General features: G+C 43.0%; 1 protein-coding gene across 1 annotated transcript in view; it reads left to right on the top strand.

The window, feature by feature from the left end:
• Positions 1-3,800: 3,800 nt before the first annotated feature.
• STXBP1 (syntaxin binding protein 1) overlaps positions 3,801-15,611 on the top strand; it is a gene marked incomplete at its 3' end in the record, with an annotated part of 15,777 nt that continues 3,966 nt past the window's right edge. The window contains exons 1-13 of the mRNA XM_015828386.1: positions 3,801-3,845; positions 5,257-5,338; positions 6,004-6,080; positions 7,351-7,429; positions 7,951-8,054; positions 10,067-10,215; positions 11,107-11,191; positions 11,798-11,928; positions 12,312-12,419; positions 13,775-13,835; positions 14,085-14,150; positions 15,045-15,125; positions 15,567-15,611. Of these exons, the coding sequence (XP_015683872.1) occupies positions 3,801-3,845; positions 5,257-5,338; positions 6,004-6,080; positions 7,351-7,429; positions 7,951-8,054; positions 10,067-10,215; positions 11,107-11,191; positions 11,798-11,928; positions 12,312-12,419; positions 13,775-13,835; positions 14,085-14,150; positions 15,045-15,125; positions 15,567-15,611 (1,113 nt within the window). The remainder of the gene's footprint in view (positions 3,846-5,256; positions 5,339-6,003; positions 6,081-7,350; positions 7,430-7,950; positions 8,055-10,066; positions 10,216-11,106; positions 11,192-11,797; positions 11,929-12,311; positions 12,420-13,774; positions 13,836-14,084; positions 14,151-15,044; positions 15,126-15,566) is intronic.

Below are 15,611 nucleotides of genomic sequence, written 5' to 3'. Positions count from 1 at the left end.
TGTTGTATCTCTCTCTCTCTCTCTCTCTCCCCCTGTCACATTTTTCTGTCCCCCAGTTCAACAAGGGACAAAAATATCTGGTAAACAGATCGGAGTGTAAATCTTGCAGCAATTGTGCAAAACATTTGGGGGGGGGCTTTAGTAATGAAGAGGTAGCAAAGATGCAAAATATCTTTTTTTTTTGTCTTTTTCTCCCATCTATTCTAGCCTTTTTTTAAAAAAAAGAAAAAAAATAGTATTCTTAGGAGGACGAAATTGCCTTTAATTTTTTTTGGGGGGGGGATACTAACTCTTGAAGCAATTCCTTTGAACGGTTTGCAGAGTCTCAATGTTCCCCCACTTCTTTCATTGTATACCCCCCCCTCAAAAATTAATTTCTCTGTATGCAGTGCCTCTGATTTTTTTTTTTTTAAATGCACACGGTCCATCAAGGCTGTTTATCGCTCCCATTTATTCTGGGATTTGGCCATTGCATTTTAAAAGCAGATCTGAGGGATGATGATGCATTGAGGTCCTTTCCCCCCACCCCTGTAAAGCCAGAATGCTGACATGCTTTTTTTTAAAATAAAAAAAAATCAGCAATGTGCCAGCAAAATCGGAGTCTTTTGCAAAATGTGAGCTTGTGCAGAGGGACCAACTCATGCTTTTTATAGGCTTGCCTTTACATGGAATGTTCTAGCTGAGCTTGCTTAAAATCCTTTGAACTGTCTTCAGCAATTGTAGCTAAGCCAATTTTTTTTTCCTAAGAGGATTGACCAGAGTGAATCCTGCATAATTGCCTTGCAGGTTGTTGGGTGTATGTGTGTGTGTGTGCGTGCATGTCGTAGTATCCAGAGGCACCTTCCATGTTGTTGACCTGGCCTTAAATGCTGCAGTCAGAGACAGTTGGGCTGAAATGGGGGTGCAGTGCTGAGACTTGGCAGGGATTGGAGGTGGGGCTGGTGGAACGGGTGACGATGGCTGGAAAACCTCCTTACAATTCGTAGCCTCCCACTGCATCACGACTCCGGAGTGCTACACGGCCTCTCCGTGTCACTCTTAGGTGGTTTTTGTATGTTTTGTAAAATCCAAGGGACCTGGTCGCCAGTCACTCAGACAGGTCCCCCTCCCACGTTCCTGCTGCAGGAGCTATGTACGGGGGAGGTGGGATTTAAAATAAAAATAAAAATAAAAATGAGGAATTGTTTGGCCTTACTGAAGAGTCTTCTGTAAGCGAGGGGAGAAAGGAAATTCTGTGGGGTCCTAGGTGCTCTCTGAGCTTGGGGGTTTTCTTGTAGACGATTNGTAACATCATCAATTGCTGGAAGGGAGTGGGGTTTGCATGGGGGGGGCAGGAGGAGGAGGAGGAGGAGGAGGAGGAGGAGGAGGAGGAGGGGAAGAACTGTGGGGACCTTGGTGCTCTCTGAGCTTGGTGGTTTTCTTGCAGACATTTCATTACCAAGGAACATCAGTGGTTAGCTGATCCCAGGGCTAGCACTGATGATATTACCTAGCTGGGTAATGAAATGTCTACAAGAAAACAACCAAGATCAGAGAGCACCAAGGTCCACACAGTTCTCCTCCTCCTCCTCCTCCTCCTCCCCACAGACCCCACTCCCTTCTAGCACTAATGATGTTACCTAGCTGGGTAATAAAACGTTTGCAAGAAAACCACCAAGCTCAGAGGACACCAAGGGCCTCATACGTCAACCCTGAGCTGCAACTTTTCTCTACTGTTAATAACATTTTGCCTTGGTGTCTAATAATTGTGTACCTCAGAATATGAACGCCTTGAAAGGATGCGTTGGTTCCACACGTTTGTGAAGCTAGTGCAGAATCCTGAAAGGATGCTTTTCTAGGATGCTCCCTTTCCCTCTTTCTAGAAACTAGTATTTCTCAAGTCATATACATCGGTGAAGTGGTAAGCCAGGACATCAGTTAGATTTCCTGCTCCAAAAACTGTGGTTCTCTTTTCTCTCTTTCTTGAACTGTTCACTGGCATTTTTCGGTTTGTGTGCATCAACGTGAGACTTGGATTCAAGTCAAGTTGGGGAAAAAAAAATAATAATAATAATTTAAAAAAGCCAAACCAAACTAGCATGAGGTGAGAAAGCATTTTGACCGGTTACCGTGGCTACCACTTTTCATTAAAACTTTTCTCAGAAGATTAATCCAGGGATGCAAGATGGGGAGTTGCTTAAAGAGGCAGTGGGTTTTATAAGATGCATTACAGCTAAGCATCTTAATAAAGTTGGAAGGGACCTTGGAGGTCATCTAGTCCAACCTCCTGCTCAGGCAGGAAACCCTATACCATTTTGGACAAATGGCTGTCCAGTCTCTTCTTAAAAACTTAAAAACTTCCAGTGTTGGAGCATTCAGCTAAAAAGATTGTTTCTTAAGGATGAGTTCTTATCATAACAGATTCTGGGACACCTTTTCTTTTCTTTTTCAATTCACTCGTTTGTCACAGCAAAGATTTTGCCCGAATGAAGCTTTACCAGCTGTGTATCTACCTCTCACAAATGTTGTGCAGGGTCTCCTGCCTGAGCAGGGGGCTGGACTAGAAGACCTCTGATGTCTCTTCCAGCTCTAGCCTGACTGATTGAACTACTCAGGGAGAGAAGCAAATCTGGAATTCAGGAGAAAGTTCCTAAGAGTGAGAACAATTAACCAGTGGAACTCCTTGCCTCCAGAAGTGGTGGGTGCTCCATCACTGGAGGCTTTTAAGAAGAGACTGGGCAGCCATTTCTCTGGAATGGTCTAGGGTCTCCTGCTTGAGCAGGGAGTTGGACTAGAAGACCTCCAAAGTCCCTTCCAGCTCTATTCTGATTGGTTATTGATGCTGTCCACTTGCTGATTTATTGCTTTTTTTAAAAAAAAATTTTTTTAAATCAGTTCTCCTTTGGCCAAAGCAGTTGATTGAAAAACCTCTCTCCACGGAACCGGTCCCTGGTGCCCAAAAGGTTGAGGACCTCTGCTTTAGGAGATCTTTGCTTCTTCCGTTCTCCCAAGCTTCATTTACCCGTGTCATTTTCTCAAAAGGTTCTAGTCCCCTTGACCATCTTAGTTGCCCTCCTGTAAACTGAAGTGGGGGCAACGATTCCTTTTAACCCAGTAATCACAATTTGGCAATCTGGGGGCAAGTGTGTGGTGTAGAGTAGGCCCTGCTCTCTGGAATTGATGACATTAATTTTTTCCAAGCTGTGAAGAAACATAGCTGAAAGTTTGTGTTGTGTGGTGACAGGAAACGCCTGCTGTATCTTCTTCCTTCTTTTGTTTGAGAAGCTGTGTGTGTGTGTGTGTGTGTGCAAAGAAACAAAGTTTTTTTTTTAAAAAAAAAACCTTGCATTTTCCCATATGAAATAAAAGGGAAGCTTAACCTTCAACAGTACAACGAGAGGGACCTTCTAATCTGGAAACTGAATTTGAATAAATTTCCAGTTTTGCGATCAGACCTACACAAACAGCAACAGGGTTGTGAATTGTGAGGAATCCATTGCAGTCCAGGGGTTTTGTATGGGGTGTTTTTAGAACAGGCCTGTTATTTAATTTGATTTTAGCACAGAAACTATTTATTTATTATTGTGGTTTTTAGTATCGCCTGTTCACCGCCCTGAGTCCCGTAAGGGAGATAGGGCGGTATATAAATTTAATAAATAAATAAATAAATTGTGATCAGATTCAAGACGCTTCGTTTAGCCGCAGTCAATGCTATGATTAAACTTGCCTTTGCAATGAGTCTGGTGCCAACTCATCCTAGATTCATTCTTTTCCTAATTCCCCTCTTTTGATTGATTGATTTTTTATTTTTGGCAGAGATTATGGCTGATGTCATCAAGAAAGTCAAAAAGAAGGGAGAATGGAAGGTGAGTTCAACATAAATAAAGGGCTTTTTCTTACCTAAACTGTTTTATTCCTGTATTCCGCTGCCGTTTGAACGGGTTTCTGATTTAGCCGATTTTCTGAGTTTGCGCAACACTCAGTCAGATGCACACAAATATCATCAAAGTACTCTTCACTCATCTTAACACCATGTGTGAATGCTGCCTCTAGATCTGAATTTTATTTGATTAAATGGGTTGTATGAGCACCCATTTCAACCTACCACCCTAGAGGATGGTTAGATAAGTGTGACATCTACATTCAACAAATGCATTATTTGAAAAACTTCTCACATATCAAGAGTTGATGCAGGACTTGGCCTCCCACTGACCATAAAGCCAAACCTAAGATCCTCAAGTTTCTAATATTTAAGGCCAAAATGTTTTGCAAACCAATTTCGGACTGTTATCAGGACAAAATGAGTTCTGTGATCCTATCTCCTCCCTTGAAGAAAAGTGGTCAATATTTTGAGTGGTTTGTTTAAGAGAACTAAGGTTTCTTTTTTCCAGAAAAAAGAAAAGTATTTAGATGCAAAAATATCTGGATACTTATTTTGGTCCTGTCATGTGGGGAAATTCACTGGAGAAAGCCATGATGCTGGGAAGAGTGAGCGGTAAAAGGAAAACAGGCCATCAAAGAATACGGTAGCTGGATGTCTTCAAAGCTGACACTAACCAGAGCATTGAACAACTCAAAGAAGTAGGGCAAGATTGGAAGATGTGGAGAGATCTTCCCCAAAGAATCGCCAAGAGTTGGACAAAACTGAAGACACATCTGAATGGATAACCACCTTCTCCTCCTCCTCCTCTTCCTCCTCCTCCTCCTTCTCATCTTCCTCCTCCTCCTCCTTCTCCTCTTCCCCTTCTCCTCCTTCTCCTTCTCTTCTCCTCCTTCTCCTTGTCTATCTCCTTCTCATCTATCTACTTCTCCTTCTTGTCCTCCTTATCTATCTTCTCCTCCATCTCCTTCTCCTCCTTCTCCTCCTCCTTCTTCTCCTTCTCCTTGCCTATCTCCTTCTCCTTGTCTATCTCCTTCTCCTTCTTGTCCTCCTTATCTATCTTCTCCTCCGTCTCCTCCTTTTCCCCCTCCTCCCCTTCTCCTCCTTCTCTTTCTTCTTCTTCTTCTTCTCCTCCTCCTCCTCCTCCTCCTCCTCCTCCCTTTCTCCTCTTCTTCTCCTTCTCCTTGTCTATCTCCTCCTCATCTATCTACTTCTCTTTCTTGTCCTCCTTATCTATCTTCTCCTCCGTCTTCTCCTTCTTCATCATCCGGATACATAGGGGTCCACTTGTTTTTCTGAGCCAGTGGGGGCAGAGGGTCTTCTCTCAGGTAGGTTTAATGCCTAGAGCCAGTTCAGACCCTCGGGAGTGACATCTCCCTTCTCTGTGTCTTTCACAGGTCCTGGTGGTGGACCAGCTGAGCATGCGTATGCTGTCCTCCTGCTGTAAAATGACAGATATCATGACGGAGGGGATAACGAGTAAGTAGAACCTTTGGGTTGTGCTCACGCAACACACTTCGGGTCCCCAAACCCGTGCCTTCTTTTTGTACCACCTGCAGCGTTTATGTAGAACGAACCTCTGGAGCAAATGTTTGGATGCTCTTGTTCCTCACTACCCCTTGCTGAAATCCTCAAAGGGTTAGGGTTCCTTCGGCCTCCAGGAAGCTAAGAATGGAAAGCCAGCTGGGGAGTAGGAGATCACCTTCAAACGGAATAGATTTCCAGATCTGAACGGAAGTTAAAGCTCCTGAACCTTCCTTCTTTTTTAAAAAAAAATAACAAAGCAAAACTATACAAGACACAAGAGGGGAAAATGTGCATAAACAATAGCAAGGACAAACATATGCATAAATCGCCCCTCTCCCCCGGTTGAGTACTGATAAATATACTTCAACATTAACAATTTTCTCCTCTTGGGGGAAACAGATCTACAATTTATAACCTTTTACAGCTCTCTTTGACCTACCCTCTATCTACAGTTAACAGCCAAACCCAACAGCAGTGCTGAACTTCAAGGCCCTCAGTTAACAATCTTTTACTGTGTTTCACACCCAGAAAGTCCACAAAGGCTTCTAATCTATGGCTTCCTTCTGCTTTCCTCCTGCTCTTTTTCTCCCATGCAATCTCTGCTCGCCTCTATCCAGTTGTGGAGGACATCAATAAACGCCGAGAACCACTGCCCAGCCTGGAGGCTGTGTATCTTATCACTCCATCCGAAAAGGTGGGTTTTCCCCTGAACGTTGTTTCGTGTTAATGGGAGAGCATCTTAGCATGATAATAGACTTGCGACTTGGAGGTCTTCCGGTCCAGCCCCCTGCTCAAATAGGAGACCCTAAACCACCCCAGCCCTATCTGACTCATTAACAGAATAACAACAGAGCTGGAAGGGACCTTGGAGGTCTTCCAGTCCAACCCCCCTGCTCAGGCAGGAGACCCTAGACCAGGGGTAGGCAACCTTGGCTCTTTTATGACTCGTGGAACTCAACTCCCAGAATTCCTGAGCCAGCCATGCTGAGGGGAAAGGGAGAGGTTTCCAAGCTGAGCCATGGCTGGCTCAGGAATTCTGGGAGTTGAAGTCCACGAGTCATCAAAGAGCCAAGGTTGCCTACCCCTGCACTAGACCATCCTGGACAAATGGCTGTCTAATCTCTTCTTGAAAACCTCCAGTGATGGAGCACCCACATCTTCTGGAGACAAGCCCTCCCACTGCATTAAACATCTTACTGCAGCACACCTGACTGGGATTTGATATACCTTCCCTATTTTCCCTCTTTCCACTGGTTGATAAAATACGGTTTTTGTGACCCAAAGTGCTTTTTCAAAAGGCAACTGGATTTTCTTTGTGGTTTTTTTTTTCTTTGAGAACATTTCACTTCTTATCCCAAGAAGCTTCTGAAGAAGTCATCAAACTGGGAGCAATCAGAACCTTCTTGAAGGAGAAGCTATCTTTTTAAAAGCCTCCACTGATGGAGTACCCACAATTTTTGGAGAGAAGCCATTCCACTGGTTGATTGTCCTCACTGTTAGGAAATTTCTTCTTAGTTGTAGGTTGCTTCTCTCCTTGGTTAGTTTCCATCCGTTGCTTCTTGTTCCACCCCCAGTGCTCTGGAGAATAGGTTGTCTCCCTCTTCTTTGTAACAGCCCCATAAATATTGAAAGGCTGCTATCATGTCACCCCAGCCCTTTGTAGACTCAACCTACCCAGTTCCTGCAACTATTCCTTGTATGTTTGTATATCATACATCTTCAACCATTTTTGTGGGGCACTGGGCTATCCAAGGAAAGACAGTAAACCACGGGAACAAGTGAAGTTGACTTATAACAGTCCTTCTTATGGACAATTATTTCTACTATTTCTATCGTATTCCCGTGTCCACTATAAAAACCCTTTTTGCCCCAGCTCCTATTTTTACTTTTGTAACCCTGACAATTAATTTAGGCTGACATTCTTGATAAGAAGTAAACTGAATCCACTTTGTCTTCTTTCTCAGTCGGTGGAGTCCCTTATTGCTGATTTCAAGGAACCCCCAAACGCCAAGTATCGAGCTGCGCATGTCTTCTTCACGGACTGTAAGTATAGAGTAAACTGGGGTTCCCCCTCTGGGTTGTAAGATGTTTGAAGTTCCACATCATTTTTAGGATCTGCCTTGGGGGGCCACACATCAAACTGGGGTTTGTCTGCAATGGAAGCAGCTGCTTTCATGAGATCCCAGCCACGTTCAACTAACTCTGTTTCTAGGTTCCCACAAGCCACTTGTGGATTTATATAACACACGAAGTCAATAAATGAATTCCAAAGTAAGGCTAATCCAAGTCAAAGGTAGCACTTCATGCAAAATCCTAGAGTGTGTGAAAGCAGCCACTGAGCAATCCGGGGTCTTGTGTTGGAAGATCCTGAACTGAACTGTGGATTGATCTAGCTGAGTTTCAAAACCTGGTCGCCCAATGCTTGAACCCTAATCTCTTCTGGAACCATTCTTCTTGCTATCCTTGAAATGGGTGGGATAATATGCAGCTTTCCAGTTTGGGGCAAATTAACCGGTTAGTTTGTGTTGTTTAAACTTGTGGTTGCTGTCTTTTTCTGTTCCCAGCTTGCCCAGATTCCTTATTCAATGAACTGGTCAAATCCCGGGCAGCAAAAGTCATCAAGACCCTGACGGAAATCAACATTGCTTTCCTGCCGTATGAGTCCCAGGTAAACTGTTGACTGAGCTAGAAGTGAAGATAGACTGTTTAGATATAACTACATTTATATCAGTTCATTCTGTTTCTCCTCTGGGCTGTCACTGCTCTGTCTCATCAATGGAATCTTTCTTTGGAAAATGCTCCAAAGTTTTGGAGAAAATGACTTGATGTTCTTCAGATGCCTTCAGAAGTTGCGGGTGCTCCATCACTGGAGGTTTTTAAGAAGAGTTTGGACAACCACTTGTCTGAAATGGTATAGGGACTCCTGCTTGAGCAGGGGGTTGGACTAGAAGACCTCCAAGGTCGCTTCCAACTCTCTTATTCTGTTTTGGGCTTCATTACTTACTGCAAAAGCCATCATCCAAAACACTGGAAGAAAAGCAGAACTTCTACCCATGCACCAGGAAATATTCCATGCACCAGTTAGCCAGCTAAACTTTGCACCATTTGCTATAGGATCCCAATAGGATCACCCCAAGCTGCTTTAGTACTCTTGCTGTCATCCTACGCTCCCTTTTTTAGGGTTCTCTGCCTTGCAGAGTAAATCATGGAAAGGGATCAGCAGGCATCTACAAATACACCAAAACGGAGCTCAATTGTTTTATGGAGAGGAAAAATAAATAGTCTGGATTTGGATAGCCTTTTTGGTTGCTGTGTTTTTTCTGAGGAGTTTGTGCTCGCCACCACTTGCCAACAGGAAAAGCAGAAGATGACAGATTTGTGCAACTTTTCCCTCCGGGGCACCGAGGTGATTCATCCTTCTCTTCTTTACTCTCCTCTGAGGCTCATTTGCTTTGATCGCTGAGCTTTTGTGATGGGTGTAGTGCCCTTCTTTCCGTGCCTCTGTTCACCTCTGTTCACCTATTTGCTTCCACACGCTTGTTTTTCTTTGACTGTCGATTGTTCTTCCAAGCTACTGCCCAGTTGTGTGAGACTTGCCTCTCTTTCCATCTCCTCTTTTTTTAGAGCAAAATGGGGGAAGTGAAGAGCAGGAGAGGGGAAAAAAACAGATGGCAGATGGTAAAGCAGCATTGTAAATACACGGCAGATTGATTTTTTTTTTCCTATCTGCAAGCACCGCGCTTACAATGCATTGCTATTGGGAGTGAATGAAGGATATATATAAACATACTGGACCTTTTATATACCCGGGGTAGAGAACATAGTATCCTGGAGCTGGAAGGGACCTTAGAGGTCTTCTAGTCCAACCCCCTGTTCCAGGCAGGAGACCTTATATCATCCTGGTTAAACGATTGTCCAGTCTATTTTTGAAAACCTCCAGCAATGGAGCACTCACAATTCCTGGAGGCAAAGCTGTTACACTGATTAATCGTTCTCACGGTCAGGAAATTCCTCCTTATTTCTCGGCTGGTTCTCTCCTTGGGGGCTTTAGAGAATAGATCAAGCCCCTCTTATTTATGAGATCCCCTCAAGAACCGGAAGACAGCTGTCCTATCCCCCTCCCCCCCAATCCTTCTCTTCAATAAGCTAGGCATAGCTAGCTCCTTCAACTATTCATCATACAATCAATAGCATCTTCCCTTCTATTTTACTGGAGTTTTAACATTTGCATAACATAAAATGTACGTGTATACACACAAGTACTCAGTGCTGTAAACAGAGGTGCATATGGTGCATTCCAACATGCCCAGGACCACCTTAATGTGACGATCGACATTAGACATCAGACAGACTTCCTCCTGCATTTTTAGATAGCTGGTTTCTTTCTCTTCCTTAGGTGAGTGAGCAAAACACAGGGAAGTATTGAAATTAAAGACACCCCAGCTCCTTTTCTTTTTTCACTCTTGGGATGCCTACTACACAGTGGTGAGATTCAGCCAGTTTGCACCAGTTCGACAGAACCAGTAGCTAATTTTTTGTTGCCCAGGCCCAGAATGGGACTTCCGGAAGCGGCATTCGCACAGAGAACCGGTTGCTCACCTATTTGAATCCCACCACTGCTACTACAGGTTTACTCCCTGGATTCTTTTTCTTCTTTTACCCTCGTGATGCCTATTACAGGTTTACTCCCTTGATTCGGCGGACTCCTTCCAGAGCTTTTACAGCCCTCACAAGGCTCAGATGAAGAATCCAATTCTGGAACGCTTGGCTGAACAGATTGCGACTCTTTGCGCCACTCTGAAGGAATACCCAGCTGTCCGATACCGAGGGTGAGTAAGTGGAGTTTCTGGAGGACTCCTCCAAAGAACTCACTGTGAACCTCTCGTGATTTTAATTTAAAACCAAAGCAGTAGGTGCCCCATACTTAGGAAGCCTATCTTCATCCCTTTCCTATTCATCACGAAAGAGACATCTGTTAAGAGCTGGATGGACAGAAGCTTCTGGAAGTCCAGCTGCAAAAGCTCAGTATTGGGTGATCCTTGCAATCCCTTGCAATCTCCTAACACCCTTCTTAAGGAGGCTTCAAAGGATTTGCAATTCCTATGCTTCTATTCCAAGGGTGTCAAGAACCCTGTGGACTTCAACTCTCAGAATTCCCCAGCCAGTCTTCAAACTAAGAAACTAAGTCATGCTAGCTGGGGGGATTCTGGGAATTGAAGTCCACAGGTCTTAAAGGTGCCGAAGTTGGAGACCCCCTGGTTTATGCAATTCTAGTGAAAGACCTCAGGAAGGGATGCCCCTTGGGGGCTTGTGAAAATGATGAAGTGAGGTCATTGAGGGACACTATGGAAGGTTGAAAAGGAACCTAACAAAGCATCAACAAAACGTCCAACATCTTCCACAGCTTGTTACCCACCTTTCCCTGAAAATAAGACTGGGTCTTATATTAATTTTTGCTCCAAAGGATACATTAGGGCTTGTTTTCCAGTTGGGTCTTCTTTTGGGGGAAACACAGTATTAACAAAGTCATCGGGAAAACATCCCTCAATGGTATTCTAAAAAAATTACTATAGCAGCCCAGGAGAGTGGAGGGGAGGTGGTGCGTGTTATATGGCAATGAAAAGAGAAGACAAGTGTTATCCCCAGCATCATCAAGGGTCCCCATAAAATGAAATCAGCCCTGGTTCTGAAAGAACTGTTATGTTGTCCTCTTTTGGTAGGGACTACAAGGACAATGCTATGCTGGCTCAGCTGATCCAGGACAAATTGGATGCGTACAAAGCAGATGACCCAACCATGGGAGAGGTGAGCAGATCCTTGTAGTTAAAGAATAGAATAGAATAGAATAGAATAGAATAGAATTCAGAATAGAATAGAATTCAGAATGAATAGAATAGAATAGAATAGAATAGAATAGAAAATGGAATGGAATGGAATGGAATGGAAAATGGAATGGAATGGAGTCATAGACTTAAATAATAATTTTCCCAGCCAAACCCCCAATGTCTTATCTAATTCATATCAAAAAGTTCACTTTGTTATGGGAACCGTCTGCTTCAAATCCGCACCTGGTTCTGGTGTCCTTGACAAGGCTTCAGGCTCCCACATTCTTCAGCTGAATCGTTTTCATTTCTCCGTTTAACCCACTTGAAAGGAACATCTCCTCCCCTTAATCTGAAGGCAAGATGAAACACAGAGGCGCGTAGCTGCCGAAGTTTCACCCTTGAAAATATTGCTTAGCATTATTTTTCATTACTTTTATACTAGTCACTCCTTAAACAAAATATGTCTGTCAGAACAAAATCAACATTTCGGCATCCGTGTTGATGACCGAGAGGAATGTTCTTCCACTTGATGGAAAAGCAGGTTGGATACTTCTAATGGCATCTTGGTTTGTTTTCCCCAATCCAGGGTCCAGACAAAGCTCGTTCTCAACTTGTCATTCTAGATCGTGGCTTTGACCCCAGTTCTCCCGTGTTGCATGAACTCACGTTTCAAGCCATGAGCTACGATTTGCTACCCATTGAAAATGATGTCTACAAGTAAGTTTCTCTTGTTTACTTCCTGTGCTATTTGTGAGGTGTGGGGGGGGGCAACATATGACATGGAGGCCACCCCCTTGTGAACGATGTGTGCGTTCTTAGATTGGAATAGACTAGACTAAAATGATCTTGGTAGATTTGTCCTTGAGCATATTGTAGAAATCTGGCCGTGGTTATCCTAGATTGTGCAAACCAAGATATCTATTGATTCCTAATGTACTCTCTTAAAAAATTGGATCACTATGAATCCTATGTGCAGACTTGGATTCAGTGAAGTTTGACGTCCCTGTGATTCAAAACGGTGTGTCCATCTTAGTTTCCCCTCAATCCCAGAAACTTGTAGATTTGTGGGGTGAAGCCACTGATTCCTTTCAAATTCCCAGGTATGAGACAAGTGGAATTGGAGAAGCCCGGGTCAAAGAGGTCCTGCTGGATGAAGATGATGACCTCTGGATCACCTTGCGCCACAAGCACATTGCTGAGGTGTCCCAGTAAGTATTCTTTTTTTGCACGAGGGCGCATGGGAGGCTCTATGCTGCCCACGTGAGTTCTAATGATGTTTCGTCAGAAATAATTGGGGATGGGGAGAAAGAGCAGGTCAAAATAAAGACCTCCTTGAGTGGGCTTTGACTCCTGCAAGTTTCCTGGAGGCATCATTTCACTTTATAATGCCTTGGTAAGAATAGAATAGAATAGAATAGAATAGAATAGAATGGAATGGAATGGAATGGAATGGAATGGAATAGAATAGAATAGAATAGAATAATACTAGAATAGAATAGAATAGAATAGAATAGAATAGAATAGAATAGAATAGAATAGAATAAGAACAGAATAGAATAGAATAATACTAGAATAGAATAGAACAGAACAGAATAGAATAAAATAGAATAATACTAGAATAGAATAGAATAGAATAATAGAATAGAATAGTAGAATAATAATAGAATAGAATAATAATACTTGAATAGAATAATAATAGAACAGAATAATAGAATAGAATAATACTAGAATAGAATAGAATAGAATAAAATAATACTAGAATAGAATAGAATAATAATAATAGAACAGAATAGAATAGAAATAATAATAATAATAATAATAATAATAATAATAATAATAATAATAATAATAATAATAATAATAATAATAATAATAATAATAATAATAATAGAATAGAATAGGGAATAGAATAGGGAATAGAATAGGGAATAGAATAGAATAGAATAGGGAATAGAATAGAATAGGGAATAGAATAGAATAGAATAGAATAGAATAGAATAGAATAGAATAGAATAGAATAGAATAGAATAGAATAGAATAGAATAGAATAGAATATAGAACAGAACAGAACAGAACAGAACAGAATAGAATGAGATAGTAAATAGAAATAATAGAATAGAATAGAATAGAATAGAATAGAATAGAATAGGGAATAGAATGGAATAGAATAGAATAGAATAGAATAGAATAGAATAGAATAGAATAGAATAGAATAGAATATAGAGAATAGAATAGAATAGAATAGAATAAGGAATGGAATAGAATAAGGAATAGAATAGAATAGAATAGAATAGAATAAGTTGGAAAGGACCTTGGAGGTCTTCTAGACCAACCCCCTGCTCAGCCAGCAAATATAATATAACCACTGCCCGTTGTACCAGTTTTCAGATTGTTCATCTCTACCCTAGCTGCGGTCCTCTTGTCCAAGCAATCCGAATCAAAGAACTGTCCCCACTTAGCCAATTCAAGCATTCGAGTACGCTGCATCGATTCAGCCAGTGGCTCGCTTTGATTGCCCCCCCCTGCACGTAATTTATTCGCTTATTTGTCCTTCTTATTCCAGGGAAGTCACCCGATCCCTGAAGGATTTTTCTTCCAGCAAAAGGATGAACACTGGAGACAAGGTAATGGAATTGCGAAGGTTTGCAGATAGAGCAAGAGAGAATTCAACAAGTGCCTGGTTTTTCCCCCCCCACCCACCCCTAATTTCCCTCTCCTGGATTCTGAGAACCATCAGCTCAATCCTTCCCACAGGCACAATTTGGACTTGATCCCTCTTTCAATAAGGCCGTAGCGCTTGATCCTGGGGAGTTCCGTGATTTAGAATCCAAGAGCTTGGCTGAGGACCACCCCTCTCTTTTCTGCCTTTTCAGACCACCTTGAGGGATCTTTCCCAGATGCTGAAAAAGATGCCCCAGTATCAGAAAGAACTCAGCAAGGTATGTCCCTTTGCTACCGGCTTAAAAATTAAACCACCCAGCCTGCTAAAGTAGAGGAGCTGGGCCCTTCTAGGCAAGGCTGAATGACATATTGCAGAATCCTAGTTAAGAATTGTGGGAATTGTGGCTGAGCTCATTGGCTATTGAAATATGGATGGAGAGAGAGCCAAGTTAAGGAGGAGGGCTGTGGGGTCCTTGGTGCCCTCTGAGCTTGGGTGTTTTCTTGCAGACGTTTCATGACCCAAACTAGGTAACGTCATCAGTGCTAGAAGGAGTGGGGTTTGCTGGGGGGAGGAGGAGGAGGAGGAGGAGGAGGAGGAGGAGGGAGGAGGAGGAGGAGGAGGACGACTGTGGGGTCCTTAGTGCTGTCCGAGCTTTGTTGTTTTCTTGCAGACATTTTATTACCAACTAGGTAACATCATCAGTGCTAGAAGGGAATGGGATTTGCTGGGAAGAGGAGGAGGAGGAGGAGCAGGAGGAGGAGGAGGACTGTGGGGTCCTTGGTGCTCTCTGAGCTTTGTAGTTTTGTTGCAGACATTTTATTACCAACTAGGTAACATCATCAGTGCTAGAAGAGAATGGGATTTGCTGGGAAGAGGAGGAGGAGGAGGAGGAGGAGGAGGAGGAGGAGGAGGAGGACGACGACGACGACGACGACGACTGTGGGATCCTTGGTGCTCTCTGAGCTTGGTTGTTTTCTTGCAGACGTTTCATTACCCAAACTAGTGCTAGCCCTATCACTGATGATGTTACATAGTTGGGTAATGAAACGTCTGCAAGAAAGCAACTTAGGACCCCTCATTTCAAGCCCCAGCTACAAATATTCTCCTTTATTGGTAGAAAAGAGTATGTCTGGATTGCTGAACTCTTTTTCTTCTTGTTGTGTTTGCCTAGTATTCCACCCATCTCCACCTGGCTGAAGACTGCATGAAGCACTACCAAGGCACCGTGGACAAACTCTGCAGAGTTGAACAGGTACGTCTGCTCGGCTGCGTGTTTGTGGGTGCCTAAAAAGGGAGGAGAGCATTCAAATTGTGCTGAACCTTTGGCCCTTTCTCAACTTGTCTAGTTTTTTTTTCCCCTCCCCTTCCCCTGCCTTGTAAATCTTCCCAGAGTTTGGCAGAGGTTTCAAGAAGCCAGAGAAACAGCTGGCTGTCTTGCTGATCCCAGCTGTTTCTCTACTTTAACAAAGAAGTGGATTCTTGCAGGCTTACCTTGAACGCCTGGCTGGTTTGTAATGGCCCATTTTACATTCCTCTCCTGTTTTCCAAAAATAATAAATAATAATAAGAAGAAGGAACTCTCCTGGAGGCTGAATCCTTTAGTTCCCAGTTCATCCCAAACTCAACTGGGCAGAAGAGAAGTTCCCAATGGTCATGACCTAGTTAAGTGCAGGGAGATGTTCTGTCTTGTCAGGATCTGGCCATGGGCACCGATGCAGAAGGGGAGAAGATCAAGGAT

Source organism: Protobothrops mucrosquamatus, unplaced genomic scaffold (genome assembly GCF_001527695.2).
Source record: "Protobothrops mucrosquamatus isolate PMUCROS unplaced genomic scaffold, P.Mucros_1.0 scaffold4447, whole genome shotgun sequence".
Lineage (NCBI taxonomy): Eukaryota > Metazoa > Chordata > Lepidosauria > Squamata > Viperidae > Protobothrops > Protobothrops mucrosquamatus.
Note: the sequence above shows the minus strand (reverse complement) of the source record. Positions and strands in the feature narration are given on the sequence as shown.